The sequence below is a fragment of the Cicer arietinum genome, chromosome 7 (assembly GCF_000331145.2).
Source record: "Cicer arietinum cultivar CDC Frontier isolate Library 1 chromosome 7, Cicar.CDCFrontier_v2.0, whole genome shotgun sequence".
Lineage (NCBI taxonomy): Eukaryota > Viridiplantae > Streptophyta > Magnoliopsida > Fabales > Fabaceae > Cicer > Cicer arietinum.
The window spans coordinates 49,324,875-49,341,682 of NC_021166.2; the positions used below are offsets into that span (position 1 = coordinate 49,324,875).

The 16,808-nt window shown below is 29.5% G+C and overlaps 1 protein-coding gene across 1 annotated transcript; it reads right to left on the reverse strand.

Moving 5' to 3' along the window:
* Positions 1–5,612: 5,612 nt before the first annotated feature.
* On the reverse strand, positions 5,613–9,338 carry LOC101514203 (zinc finger CCCH domain-containing protein 30-like). Its single transcript, XM_004510897.4, has 2 exons — positions 9,036–9,338; positions 5,613–8,400 (listed from the first exon to the last, which is right to left on the reverse strand). The coding sequence occupies exon 2, from the start codon at positions 8,307–8,309 to the stop codon at positions 6,240–6,242; it is 2,070 nt and encodes a 689-aa protein (XP_004510954.1). The 5' UTR covers positions 8,310–8,400; positions 9,036–9,338; the 3' UTR covers positions 5,613–6,239.
* Positions 9,339–16,808: the final 7,470 nt, after the last annotated feature.

Sequence of the window (16,808 nt, forward strand, 5' to 3'; positions counted from 1 at the left end):
TTATGAATATTATATTTTTTTCTTCTATTTTTGAGTGAACCACTATCCTCTCACGTTAAATTTAATTTATTTTTTTTTAAATAAATACGAATTTGGATGATAAACAATCCATTAGTCAATTGAAGTTCACTACAAATTAGTTAAAAATATTCAATTTATTCATAAAATCCAATTTAATCAAACCAATCCATCTAATAAATTATATACAAATAATAATATATTTTATTTTAATTTTTTACCCAGATAATATTTTTACTATTATTATTATTTGTAGCAAAAATTTTTTTTTTATCAAAAAAGACTGTTTTTTAATAAGTTTTAATTTTATTTTGAAATTACATAATTTTTCCAAATTAAAACAAAAATGTAATATTATAGTGTATTTATTAATAATCTTAATAAAAGGATGGTGGTTGGGGTGGCACCAGCATCAATGGAGTTTTTACTTTATTTTGACTTAATTGTAGTTTTTATTTTCTTATTTTCACTAATTCACTAAATTAATTAAATTATTTTAAAATTCAAAAAATCTGATATCTTTTTCATATTTTTTAACAAAAAAAATTACTGAACATATTTTAAATAATATGATATACAATTTTGTGGTGTAGAACTACCTAATGCATTAATTATATATATTTTATTAATTAAATTGAAAAATGAATAATTTCAAAAGGTTAAACCAGAAATTTTAGATTTTTTTTGCAATTTCATATGTATTTATCATTCAATATTCTCGTATTATATGTCATATCATAATTTTTTAATTGAAAAATTTGAGAGAGACACAAAAATTGTTTGATTTTAAAATAAGAAGACCAATTTTCACGAATTAAGTGTAATTTATATTTATATTTTGATAAATAAAAAAATAATTATAATAAGAAAAGCGAATAAAATATTATAAAAAGCGAATGAACAATATGGGAAAAAAAAAATCCCTACAATCATCCTCAAGAAGAACCAATAAACTAGGAGGAAGAGTAGCTACATCACCTATAATAAAATATCCACCAAGATCAAGATTAGCCATCCCATCTAAACCTTGCAACTCCATTCTCCTCGATCCACAAGAGATATGGCTTTTTAAAAAAGAGGTATACGATAAAGGTTATCTGTTTTTTCGAGAATGGACCAGGTTAACCTCAATAAGAAAATTCATTTCCACCAAAATAGTAGTAAAACCCTAATTACAAGTCAATTTGAGATCATGAATCAAACCTCAAAGTTCAGCAAAAACAGAGGTAGTTTGACTAAGATTACAAAAGAAACTGCAGACAAAAAACCTCTCTGATCATCTCTGATAAGCCCTCTACAAGCATCAAGACTTGTAGTGTAGAGATAAAATACATCAATGTTGCATTTAAAGGAATTAGAACGAAGAATATACCACTTAACATTGATCTCCCTCTTACGATCCTCTATAAAAAAGAAGTTCGGAAGGTAGAGATGTTGATGGGTGGAGGAAAATCATCTATTACAAGAGTGCAAAAATTGATTAGGATCAAGGATGTTCTTGAAAAAACTAATTGTTTCCTATCCAGCCAACCTATTTTTACCATGATACCTAAACACAAGAGGTTGATGTCATCCAATAGAGCCAACATCATTCATAAGTAGATTAAAACCAATTTATTGAGATACCCAAGGTTAAAAATGAGGTCCATTTATCATCTCTCATCGTTATAAAGTTATTTGATAGATTCTTTGCCACATCAAAATTTCTAAGAAAATGCATTATGGTTTTCGGTGCTTGAGAGCACCTGATGCAAACATTAGTATCCAACATACCACAATGATTTCTTTCATTAGTTAGACATTTTTCGTGGCCAAACTTCCAAAGAAAAGTATGAATTATGGGAGGAACAGTCCACTTTCACACCATGTTGAAATTAGAAGGCTCAAAAGAGGTAGATGTTGGGTTCAAGTGTCAGTGATTAAGTCTCACATCGATTAAAAACGTGGTGAATATTGAATATATAAGAGGGGAGACACATATAACTGATGTTTTAAGATTTTGGATTGAGATGATGTATCAAATTCTTTTGTGATCTGAGAATATTTGACTCATTGTTGCTTTCGAATATCCCCGAACTGGGGAGGACAAATGGATTATAATCACACATCTCTCCATCAATTTTGCAAGGAGTTTTTTTGATGCCATCAACTGTAATCATCTTATTTATTTCAAAAAGTTTAGAAATGAGAAATTCTACCAATGTTTCTAGTGATATAATCGGAACTCATTCTCGCTAACATTAGTAGAAAAACTGAGATATATGAAGATTTTAAAAGGGTGTAACTTAAGAGTATTATATAGATAGACTTTTGTATAAATAATTGTTTTATATAAATAGACTTATGTAATATTTTGCTTTTTTATTTTACTAATGTTTTGCTTTATTTATATATTTGTGTATTGTGTGTATATATATAAAATTGCATATGCACATAACATTAGACTAGTGAACGTAACTGGAATTAGACTTGAGTGAATAAAACTCTATTTGTCTTGTAGGTAGAAAATTAGAAATAAAAAAGAATTTTGTTTAAATATATACGGTGATGATAAAGTAATAAAGTATATACAATCATATATCTATATTTTGATAGCTATCTTTGATATGAGAACTATCTTCTTGTCATCTTGCTTATATGCATTTCATACTCGTCAATATATATCACTAGTTTTTAAAAAAAATTAAGTTGAAGCTTTTGTTACAAAAAATACCATTGAGAGCCTTCCAATGAATATAGAAATTAGATGTGTCCAATCCAATAAGTCTTTTCGAAGAGAAAAGTAATACCAACGAAAGCACTTTTTGCCAAACCAATTTGGTTTCATACTCCACTAGCACTAATGCTTCCCTTAGTGGTATTGCTACATGATTGCTCAACCTTTGGTATATGTAGCTTTAATTTACGAATGATGATATGTGTCACCTTCCACCATGACATTTGTGGGTTGGTGCTGGCATGTTTTTGTCATTCAACAAATTTTAAAACAGAGAGAGTTGATACGATTTTTCTGTCATAAAGATTGGATGTCATTATTGAAATGATTTCTTAAGCAATTTGTATCGTGTCTTTGGTTTTGAGTTGTTTAAAAAATAAAATATTGGTTAGACGTTATATATATCATAACAAATCACATAACTGTTAAAATAATAACACTTAATTTTTTTTATTTATATTTTAATCATTTTAGATGATTTAAATTTCACACACTTTATCTACAATGATAACCAGAAAGTAACTTATATTTACTATATTTAAGATTCTTTTGCGTAAGAGTATTTATTTTGTGATTTTTTTAAAAAAAACATGTGCTGATAAAAAAAATAATAGACTCTCTTAAAGAAATAATTGTCTATATTAAAAATGAAAAATATCAAAAGAATTATTTATATTATTTTTAAAAGTGCACCATCTCAAATTAATGTTTCATCTTCTCTCTGTTATAATAATTTTCTTTAAAAGTATCACATCTTATTAGCTAATTAAAATGAAGACATACTTTAAAAAATAAAAGCAAAAAATATTTTTACAAAAGTAAACATATTTTAAATGTAAGACAATGACTCAATAGTCTTTGATTATGTCAAAATTACATAAACATGTGTGAATATATAGAGGCAAAACTAAGTGTTCTGACACCTTCAAAAATAAATAAATTATGTGAATAAGTAAATATATTCTTATATTTAATTACTCTAATAATATATATTAACTACTAAAATAAATTTATTCTGACGTAAAAATAATTTTGGACTAAATTAATCCATCTCAATATTATTTCTTTTTTAGTCTAAGAACTAAATACTACATTTATTATATAGATTAAATATTTATATGTCAATAATTTTTAATAACGTGACATAAATAATTTTATATTTTATCATCGTAATTTAACATTTAAAAAAAATCAATTAAACTTAAATCAAACTTAATAAATAAACTAATATATTTCATTTATACAACTGTCAATTCATTTAAATATTATTTTTGACCAATTTGGTTCTTTATTCATTATTTTATCATATATCATAAGAATAGTAGTAGTGATTTGATCTTCTCTCTTCGCAAGCTATAGAGGTGTTCCGTACTGTCTAAAATTCTGGTTTCCTCTTAGAAGATACTAGTGCATTAGAGGGTGGCTATTACTTATTAGGGATGCGTTACACTACATTCATGTTATTTTTTCTTCTTATCAATTAATAATGTGTTAGGTTTTAGTAGCAGTAAATCATCATTATTTTATCATATGACAACAACGCTTGTAAGGATATGTACCTACAAGGAGTGATGGGCTACAACAACAATAATAGAGGGTTAGTGTTATAACACTTCACAAATCCACTTACTATTATTAGTCTCAGCTATATATTAATGAGGCTAAAAAGTTTTATGGTTAAAACTATAAAAGAATTTTAAAACTAAATAAATAAATAAAAACTTTAAATTTTTTTGGTTAAGTGAGATTTATACCCCCACTTTTTCAATTTATCTTTTAATATTTTTTACAAAAAAAAATTGAAAAAAGGTTCAAAAATATAATTTAAAAATTTCTATTTTCAATTTTTTGAAGAACTTTTTTTTCTTAAAAAAATAATTAAAATTTCTCAAAAATTTTGATTTTCTTCCAAAAAAATGATTTCAAATTTCTCAAAATTTATTTGAGATTTCTATTTCATTTTAAAATATAATTTGATTTTTTTAAGAAAAATAAATTTTAAAAATTTTCATAGAAAAATATCAATTGAAAAACATTAGACTCTTGATCACTTAATCCTACAAAAACAAATGAAATAATAAATTATCGAAAATTTAAAAATTTATTTCAATAAATAATTTAATATTAAAAGATTTAGTACTAAACTTTTTGAGATCGACTTTAAACTTTAGAATTTAATAGACGGCTCCATTGTGTTGGGTGCATTAGTGAGGGGAAAAGAGTGGGCTGGAATCCACAGACCACAGCCAATTGACAAACTGACCAAGAACTAGGAGACATTATTGAGGTTCAATAGGCATCCATAATCTACCCCTAATGAAACACCTACCTACTCTGCCTAACCAAAATTTATTGCATTATTAGCCCATTATTATGTGGGGTTGCCTTGCCATCAAGCGACATAATTAACACCATAATCCATATCTTTATATTATCATTCAACGCAATTACACTAAAACGACCCTTTTACCATTCACCACAAAGCTTCTTTTCTCATCCACCAGAGTATCAAACACAAAGTATCATTATCCTTCAATCCCAAACCCACCTATAAAAAATAGGAGTGGAATCTTGTTCTCATTTACGAGAAACTGCGGAAATTTAGTTTGATTCCTTAGAAATAAAACACAATCTTCTAATTCTTGAAAAAAATAAACAGATACTACATGTTACTCTTTAATCTTTCTATCAAATTTTCAACATAAACAACTATTTTATACTTTTCTCAACCGTGGCTTTGCCAAGTTAGTTATACACCTATGATTACTATGACCAGACATAATTTTAAGAACACAACATAACAAACATAAATTAATAAAATAACTTGATTTTTCTCACTATACTATCTACTATTTATTCAATTTAGAAGACCAAAAACAATGCTCAAGTAGTACATAATATATTAAATAGTTGCTCAAAAGGAGAACATTACAAGTTGTTGGTAGTTCCAAGACACACAAAAAAAGTAAGAAAAACATCAAGATAATAAAGCACATATCATTTGAGTTTGAAAATTAAATGATAACCGGTACACTCCAAATTAATACACCAAATGAACATAATGAACTTCACTATTTCTTAGATCTGCAGCAAATACTCAGCAGTGCAAATTACCTGCGCAATTATTCCTTCATCATATCAATATTTTTATATATAGGCAACAACTTGAGAAAGAACTTGAAAGTGGAAAAAGGAAAAATCCTGAAAACAGGGCGTTTCGGAAGAAAAATACACGACCTCCACAGGATTCTCTCCCTAACGAATATCAGCCCAAAGAGATAGTTCTTCACCTCTTTTTAAGCTCTCTAGCAAAATATTGAATGTCAAATTTTATTCTTTTATTGGAAAAATAGAATACTACTACGCTTCAACATTGTAGCCAAGCCTCCTCCTTTTACTACTTCCGTTCCTTGTTGTCTTCATCCGAAAAAATTTCACCAAAAGAATATGTACCTTAAGAATTTAAATACCTATCTCAATAAGATGTGAAGTGTCAATTTAATAACTAGACTACAAGCTGATCCAGTTTCATTTGCTCAAGCCAAGCCCCTAAAACAGAATGATCAACAGATTCAATTTGTGAATTGGAATTCAATCCATCAGCAGACGCAATAGGTCCAGAAGATGCAAACTTCTCTTTAATTATCTCAGGTGAGGAATCCTTCACTAGGGTTTGGACCCATGACAGATCAGGCTCTTCCCCATTGTTTGTGTGTTCAAAAGACGACGCACTGCGCATTTGGCGACTTAGTTCGTCCCCATTTACCGACCAATCAGCCATCCCATTAGGAGATCCCCACTTAGACCATGGGTTTGTAGGGGATCCAACAACTGAGGTAGGATTGTTGGCACCAAGGTCCCTAGAACTTATACTCCGCAGCTGTTGCTGCTGTTTCTCACGCTGCACAAATGCAGACATCCGGGGGCTCATTGGGGAGATTGGTTCAACGCTTCTAGGTGACATCCTACCTGAAGAAGGGACACCAAATGAAGCCTGTAACAGAGGATGGTCAACGTTCTTAGGAGACAACATATTAGTATTTATTGGTGATAACATACTTTGAAGCTGCTTAAACTGATTCATAGCAGCTGATTTATGTGAAGGGGAAAAAACAGAAGCCATTGCTTGGTCAGAATATCGGGGAGTTGACAAAATTTCAGCAGAAAACAGCTCTTCAAGATTTGATGGAGTTAGTGTCTTAGACCGACAAGAACCAGGGCCAGGCTGTGACAAACAGCTCAAGTCATTAAAAAGGTGTTGCTGGCCATCAAAATCAGTCAGCACATTGAAGTCTTCAAGTGGAATGTCACGAGCACTAAGTGAAGATCTCAATCGACTAGATTGAAGATTGCTTCCTGGTAAATGAAGTGCTGGAACATTTTGCTGTGCCCAGGAAGCATTTGAGAATGAGATACTATTTCCAGAAGGGGACATCGGCTGGGAAAAATGAGATGGAGACATGGAAGAGACTGACGAAGGTGAACCGGGAAAAAGGTTCATTGCAGCAGCCATGTCCATCGCATTAAGAGCAGTGGCAGATGATCGCGGTGAAGGAACTGCAGATCCAGTTGACGCATACAATGGCCTCAATTCCTCTGGAATGTGAGCAAAAAAACACACCCTTCTATTACAACTAATGCCATCTTTACAGAGGCGAGTTCGATACTGAGCTGGGTGAAGCCAGCACTCGAATACTCCATGAGCATACTCACACATATCTCCACGCCTACAAGTCCCTTTCCTAAATTCAGGGCAAGGCACACAACTATAATGGAACTTCCTAGGGTCTCTTCTCCGAGCATTTTCTCCAGGATGAACAAATGGACACTCGGTCCAATCATGAGAGTACGCACGGGAACAAGGACGAACCTTGAAAGAAAACATCCGAAATTCATCACTTGCATATATGCTGTTTTTTATATCAGGAAGTGATGGATCAACTGGATACTCTTTTTTCTCAGTAAATTTCAATTCCGCCATAGGAGAAGGTGGCGACACTGAAGGAGAGTATGGTAACGCCGTCCCATTTTCAAGTGAACCGGAACTAGAAGACTTAACAGACACCGGTACAGAGAAGTCACCAACAGAGCCATTATCAGAGGCATTATCCAAAAGAAGTTCCTCAAGAACTGCTTTCATGCCTTGCAGCTTTGGAGGAACAACAATGACATCAACAGGACGATTTCCATTGACATCGACACAATTAACATCAGCACCAGCTGATATAAGAAGCCTCACAACATCAACAACATTAACTGACCCACCAGAAGCAGCACAGTGAAGGGCAGTGCTTTTATTCACCCCACAAGCAAAATTCACATCTGCTTCAGGATACGATAGTATAAGCTTCATAACATCAATACTTCCATAAGTAGCAGCAACCATCAAAGGAGTTCTATGCTCAAGAACAATCTGCTTAGACCCATTCTGCCGACCATACCAAATACCCGCCTCATTAATCGAAGAAGCTCCTTCTTTATCTAATAGCAACTTAAAACCTTCAATGTCATTGTTAGAAGCAAATTCCAATAAACTGGAAAAAGAATCTTCAGTATCAATGGTTAGTGTTTTCATATCCTTTTCGTTAGTTGAAACTTCTAAGGCAACACTAAAAATGAAGTCCTTGATTTTGATTTCACTGGGCCACAGCACATGCTTTAGTTAACTGAACCAAACAATCATAAACAAAATTAGTAACCACTTCATCTAAGCCTAAAAAAATGTATTTTTAGGACTAATTCTATTAACCTTTTTTAGAAATTGTTATTTTTATTTTTTTAGCTAATAATAAAAACAAATGTTTTGGCCAGTTTACAAAATTTAACATTTTCATACACTTTTCAAAAATGTTTTTTTAATTTCATAACTAAATGAACTTCTCAACAAAACTAAAAATGCAGCCAAATAAGACAGAAAAAGTAAACCCTAAATATAAAGCTGGATTTCGACAAGAAAAATACTACCATACTAGAGCAGAAACATGAATATAAAAATGAAATAACTCAAAATAAATAAAAATAAATCACAACACATCAAATTATTAAACAAACAAATAAGAATCGTATAAAACAGAACGCTAAAGTAACAAACTGACGATAAACAATAGTGAAAAACAAAGTAACAAAAAAGAAATGAGAATTAAATTTTGTCATCAAAGCGAAAAATAGAAAATCAGAAATTATGATCGGTAGAAAATTTACGCTTAAAAAAAGTGATTTTCGCAATGATCAAGTGATTTTTTAAAAATAGAAAAGTAAAAATAGCAAGAAAATGATATATCTGAAATCGTGATTTTCTCACCGGTTACAGATTGAGAAGGTGACAATCATGTTCGGAAACCGAAAGAACTTTGGTTGAAATCAGAATGATAAGAGATTAAACAATGAGATCTGGAACATCGAAATTAGGCTTCAACCTCGAACGATGATAGCGAGGACACATAGAAGAAGAAGAAGAAGAGAGTAACGTTTAGTTCAGATATTGAAATTGAAATTGAAATGTAAATGAAATTGGGAAGAATTTATTTGAGAAGAAATGGGAGTGAAATGGAGGCGAAATGAAGTCTTTGAAGTGTGTGTCGGGGAACCGGATGAACCAGTAGGAGAGAAGGAAAGGGTTAAGAAAGAATGGCACCAAGGGAGAAAAGGTTGAACCGGTTGACCGGTGTAGTTGGACTTATCAAGATATTAAAGTGAAATGAAATTATGGGTTGAAGTCCGCCAATTAAAGACTGACTTGTGTGGCAATTGGCAATGACATGTGAGAAGTAAGGACAGTGGTCAATTGTGTAAATCAAATGAAAGCCCAAACGTCAAATCTAAAAACTAGGAATTAATTAGTAGGCTAAACCAAATCATTTATGTTATGTTTGGTTTATAAAAGAAAGGTGGGTAAATTATTTTAAAAGAAAAAAAAAAAATAAAGGGGGGAGAAAAGGAATGGAAGAGAGTAATAGAAAACATTAATTAATCAACAATGAAAACTTTCTTTTATTTTTTAAATTTAAATTGTCTATTAGTTAAATTTTATTAAATTCTTGTACACGTTTTAAAAATAAAGAATATTTTTTCTTTATATTTATCTTTTTAAAATATGTACATGTTAATCTTTTTTATTAAAAAAGTGTTTAGTTGCCAAGGTACTATAAGATTATTATTAATTATTTATTTTTTAATATATTATTTTGTTAAAAATAAAGAAATCTAGTAAACCTATGAACATCATCTCCATTCTCGATTATAAAAAAAAAAGGTCATTCGCATATGGATTATTTCATCCTCATCTTTATCACATTCTTTAAATTAAAAAAAAAAAATCATTTTAAATCCGGTTTATATTCATCCTCATGCAAGTATACCTTAAATTGCATGAATCTAGTTTATATTCACTCCCATCTAAAATCAAAATTCTCAAATTTTGCAATAAATCCTAAATCCATGAATTTCGATATTGCTAAGTCTCCATTACTAGTGTATGAGCATCAAGTAATCTCCAACATGTTTGAATTGGTTACTTTCACTATTATCATTTGTTTATCGATTTTGAAATAGTAGTTGCATTGTTGCATCAATGAGACATTCAGTAAGGAAGTAAATTGAGTTTGGAAAGTGTGAGTAAACCAAAGAAACTAACAAAAAAGTTTCAATTAGCGTAGAAAAGAAACATTTGTATGATCGATATCTCCACTCCATATGCATATGTGCGATCGATGATATTTTGGAGGTTATTTTGGTATGTACTGGTTCTCCTAGATTTCGGTATTAGGTTTTGTTTTAGGCTGAACTCAGGCCAATGTGGACCATTTTATCACTACAATGGATCGACTTAAGACCAACTCGATTCATATCTCAGAAATGAAAGACCACCATAGATCACTTATACATTCATATTCAATCACATTATAGCAATCATATTATGATCACAACCACACGATAGAAACAATCACCTAACATCAACGAGCACACAAGTTCGAAATCATATAGTGTTTGAGAACCACGTATCTTCTTATTGACAACCCTAACGAATTTCTTATAGAAACCATAGGGAATGTCATTTAAAAAGGACATCTGGTGCAGACAAAGGTAACACTAAATTCTAACACAAAACTTCTCACTTTTAAACAAATTTTGACGTGATCGTCAAAGTGTGTGCAAGTCAGCCCCGATGTGAAGCTTAGAGTATAAAAGAGGTAAGTGTGTTGGGAAATCAAGTACTATAAGATTATTATTAATTATTTATTTTTTAATATATTATTTTGTTAAAAATAAAGAAATCTAGTAAACCTATGAACATCATCTCCATTCTCGATTATAAAAAAAAAAGGTCATTCGCATATGGATTATTTCATCCTCATCTTTATCACATTCTTTAAATTAAAAAAAAAAAATCATTTTAAATCCGGTTTATATTCATCCTCATGCAAGTATACCTTAAATTGCATGAATCTAGTTTATATTCACTCCCATCTAAAATCAAAATTCTCAAATTTTGCAATAAATCCTAAATCCATGAATTTCGATATTGCTAAGTCTCCATTACTAGTGTATGAGCATCAAGTAATCTCCAACATGTTTGAATTGGTTACTTTCACTATTATCATTTGTTTATCGATTTTGAAATAGTAGTTGCATTGTTGCATCAATGAGACATTCAGTAAGGAAGTAAATTGAGTTTGGAAAGTGTGAGTAAACCAAAGAAACTAACAAAAAAGTTTCAATTAGCGTAGAAAAGAAACATTTGTATGATCGATATCTCCACTCCATATGCATATGTGCGATCGATGATATTTTGGAGGTTATTTTGGTATGTACTGGTTCTCCTAGATTTCGGTATTAGGTTTTGTTTTAGGCTGAACTCAGGCCAATGTGGACCATTTTATCACTACAATGGATCGACTTAAGACCAACTCGATTCATATCTCAGAAATGAAAGACCACCATAGATCACTTATACATTCATATTCAATCACATTATAGCAATCATATTATGATCACAACCACACGATAGAAACAATCACCTAACATCAACGAGCACACAAGTTCGAAATCATATAGTGTTTGAGAACCACGTATCTTCTTATTGACAACCCTAACGAATTTCTTATAGAAACCATAGGGAATGTCATTTAAAAAGGACATCTGGTGCAGACAAAGGTAACACTAAATTCTAACACAAAACTTCTCACTTTTAAACAAATTTTGACGTGATCGTCAAAGTGTGTGCAAGTCAGCCCCGATGTGAAGCTTAGAGTATAAAAGAGGTAAGTGTGTTGGGAAATCAAGAGATAGACTTTTAAAATCACTATCAAGAGCGAAATACTTTCTTTAGCCAAGGATCACATATGCACAAAAATTTACAAAAAAAGTTCATGTGTTTACCTCAAGCATCGAGGATGATACAAATCACCATCACAAAGCATCTCACTTAAATCGTGTTTTAACGGTGTCTCTACATAGTTCACGTGATCACAATACAGAACGTGGTGCTAGCCAATATATAAGGGTAGTGACAATTTGGATTACTTGGAGAGTGTGATATTCTTCTATTTATAGTGAATGAGTTACTAAAAGTCTAAAATCCTAAAACTTCTATTTTGGACCCAAACCAAAAAAGTCCTAAATTTTTTATTTAATTAAACTATTTTAATTAAATTAAATCATATTAATTACATTAATTTCCAACCGTCATTTATTTAATCAAATCATATTTAATTTACATAAATTATAAATATGTTAATGTATTACATCATATTTAATACAATTAACATCTAACTATATCAAATCTTATTTAATTTAATCGTTTGTTTCATTGTCAGTACTTTTATGCATGTGACCCTTATAGATTCTCACAGAAATGGTAATAATATTATATATAGTCATTATAATATAAAATATTTTAAACAATGATTGACATCTAGTAATGCATCATTGTTACCTGAATGATGAAAAAACCAGTGATACGATTGAAACCATACCATGATCACTATTTATTGTGTAGTAATTGTCCTATGGTCTAAATGTCTAATTGAACGCAAATCATAATATGTGTCATCCTTGCAATGCTTAATTCTTTATTTTTCAATCTCAAAGTAGACGCATAAAACTATTGGACCTAATATCACATATTGATTCATTCTAACATGACTATGCATTTCCAGAGTCTCACTCTATCGAGTGGCCCAAAACATAACTCCTATGATGTACGATGGATAAATTCTATCTACATAACTCACACTCGTTCACATGATTTATTGCAGCACATTAACCACTTTTATGATTGTTCTGTTACATACAATAATTGATAGTTTTAAAATCTACAACTTCTCATGTCGGGATCAAAATGACTTCAAGTCGAATGACTACTCACTATGATCTCACGAGAATTGTTAATGACACTTATATAAAAATTATGTAGTATTCTCATGGCAGGTAAATCCAGTATAAATATTATACCGAATATTTATACATATGTAACGACTTAATATTTCATATTCATCAATGTGAGATATGATAATCAATCTCCTCACAAAGAAAAAAATACAAATGTCTAATCATTTTTGTTTTATTCGTATAAAGAATAGTTACTACCTCTCTAATAAAAGAATTTAAAAAAACAAAAAACAAATGTAGAAAAATTATAAGAGACTAATAGAAATTTTTATTATAAATCTATCCTTCTAATTGGTAGTAATTTTTATCATATATCAGGCTAATTTTATCAAATCTTTAACACAAAACAGTTACAATGATAAAAAGATATATTTTGGGGTGTTCTAGTGTCATAAAATTTTTATTTATAGAAACTGAAAATGATTTTCTTTTATAAAAATACTATAAGTTATTTTCTTGCCCCCCATTGTAAAAAGTTATTGGATCTGTCTTTGTGTCTAAGTAATAAAAGTTTGTGGTTGTGACCATACAAGTTTTACTCGATGAAGATAAAGATGTTGAGAATGTATAAAAATAAGTCAATTTTTTTTTTATAAAAAAAAATTTAAATTTATCCAATTATCTAAAGTGAAATTATTTTTGAACTAAAATTCCAACATTAGACACTGTATAAACATATAATTTTAATTTTTTATTAATATTTTATTTCTTCGTCTTCTGGGATGATGATGAGAAAAGATATTGACTTATGATGTGTTTTATACGGTTTCTGATGTATGTATACTTCTTGTGTATCTCTATATTTTTGAATGAAATTTTTGTAGATATGTTTAAAATATTAGAATCTCTATCACAAAAAATTAGAATTATTTATTAAAAGATGAATTAAATATGAATTTTTTAAGGGGTAAAAACTTCATATTTAATTAATTATTTATTAAAAAATTCTAAATTTTGTAAGATTTTTTTTTATATAATAATCTAAACATAACTGAAAAAAATCATTCAAAAATCCGATAGATAAACATTAGTTTACTTAAAAGTAGGGAAGAAAAAGAAAAACAAATATTTTTTTGGGATTAAAAGGTTAAGAAATTTTTTTAGGGACTAAAAATAAAATGTTAAAATTTTATAGAGACTAAAAAGTTATTTAATCTTTAATAATAATATAAATTGATTAACAAAAATACTAAAAGTATAGATGTTGAACTAAAATCAATTAGTGTCTAAGGTGTCCTCCAATACCATTCGGTAGAGATCTTTTATTATATTTAAGTTGTTGTTGACATCTTGGCACCTGCTGATTTTGTTCCTGAGAATAACGTAGGAACGGTGATATAGGATGATATAGAATGTAAATGATATTTTTTTTTTCTCTAAAAAATATATTTATTTTCACACATTATAGATTTTTATATGCAACAAATTTTGATGGGTAAGAATCTAACTATGAGCTTGCAGTATTTTTTTCATGAAATTCTAACAAAACCAAACTCTTGAAAAATAGTTTTTTATATATTATACATTAGACAAAAATATGTCATTAGTCAATTAGTTAAAAAATTGTTTTTCATAAAATTATTAACTAAAAAATAACTATATATTTCATTTGTAATATATCTCTTAAATGTCTTGTACATAATTTCTTCAAAAACAATACAATACATTAGTTATAATTTTTAAATTTTCTATATAAATTATATACAAGAGAAAATATTTAATGATGACATCAACAACAATAATAATGTAGAAGCGGAAAATATATGCAAAGTGGTTCACATGGTAATGGTATCCTTAGAGGGAACTAAATTTAAAATATTGAAACATTCCAAAATAAGAAACATCGTTTTCCATTGATATTAAATATAGAAGCACCTTTCATTTTCACGGGAGAACAAAGATGGAGACACAATTAGGTTGCTAGGTGTTCTCTATATATTAAGCATTAACCTAACCTAACCAAACCAAAATAAGGTATCGGTTTCCCAACTTCATTCATCCAAAGTTTGTTTAGGTGGGGAATCTCTATTTTTTATTTATTTTTTATAATAAATACATAATGAATCTCTCGGTGGCTAATTCTAAGACCATCTCTAATGGTACATTCAACCTATATACATTAGATAGGATCTAATGTGCCATATGAATAAGTCATTCATTTTTTACGTTTAACTCTTAAAAATCATATTAGGTCCAACAACTTTAATTTATATATTAATATTTTATTTATTTTTAATTTTATTACAATTTAAAATTTTAATTTAAATATTTCAATTAATATTGTTATACATTATTTAAATTTAAAACAAAATTGAACATAAATTTTTATAACAATAATAAAAATTAAAAAAAGATAACGGTTATAAATTTTAAAAAAGTAACCGTCATAAAATTATTATTATTAATAAATTAAAAAGAAGTTACCGTCATAAATTAATTAAAAAAAAGGTAACGACCATAAATTTATTATAACTAATAAATTAATAAAAAAAATTAACAGTTATAAATTTATTATTATTAAATTATAAAAGTACGTTCTTTCATAATGTACACAACTTGACACAACTCCAACGATGGATTCGCCAAAAACTCAATTTTACGTAACTCCACGCTAGCGGATAAAAGTATTTGTCAACCGTTGGAGATGCTCTAACACTATCTATTATATTTTCTTTTCTATTTGGGGTTTCTTTGGTTATGAATGTGTTGGAAATGATGATGATATTAATGAAAGATTGTTGGAAATAATTATGACATTAATGAGAGCTAGTGTTGTTGTGAATTGAAAAATAAGAAAATCTCATATATGAGGGATATCACATGCTAGTAGTGTATATAAGGTGGATGTATGGAACTTGGGGTGTGTCCCAAGGGGTACCCCAATTTTGTAAAGGAAGAAGAACGCATGGGTCAAGTCGGGTTTGGGCTTAGGTCTTGGCTAAGTGGTGTATTATTTTTTAGCATATGAAAACTAATAAATTATTTATTTATTTAATTAATTAAATGAATGCTTGCGTTTTTACATAATTGCATAATTACATAATTGCACTCCACCGAGTCAACATTCAACATCTAATCCTTCCTTGCCCCCAATTTCGCGCTTCAGTTTTGTTGGTCAAAACCCTAATCATTGGTCTCACGTGTTTATTATTACACGATAAAAAACCTATGTCAAAACCCTAAGTTTAGAGTGCACATTTATGTGGTCAAAACCTAAATATCAGAGCGTATGTTTAGTGTATCATACCTAATGGATCACACTTTTCTCTTGGATATAATTGCAGATTTCCTCTATAAATAGAGGGTTCTCCTCGATTGGAAAAACACACTAAAAGTACTATGAATCTGAGGTTTTTCTTTCTTCTCTCCCTTTCTTACCCACTTTTTCTTTTTCTTTCAAGTTGTCTTAATGCCGTATTACGAGTGATAGTCATTCGACTACCATATTGAGGGTGTAATTCTAGAACGATTTTCTATGCTGCAGTAGAACTTCGATATAGTGATCTGGGTTGTTTTATCCTGGGGACTTCGTGGCTGATAGTCTTCCTTGCACAATTTGAGCAGGACCTAGAAACGTGTTAAAGAGAGCAACCTAGTTCATGATTCAATCCAGTAATATTTTTGGTGGCATAGATTGTTTTTTCATAGTTGTTTTTTTGAAATTCAAAAATAACAATTTTAAGAT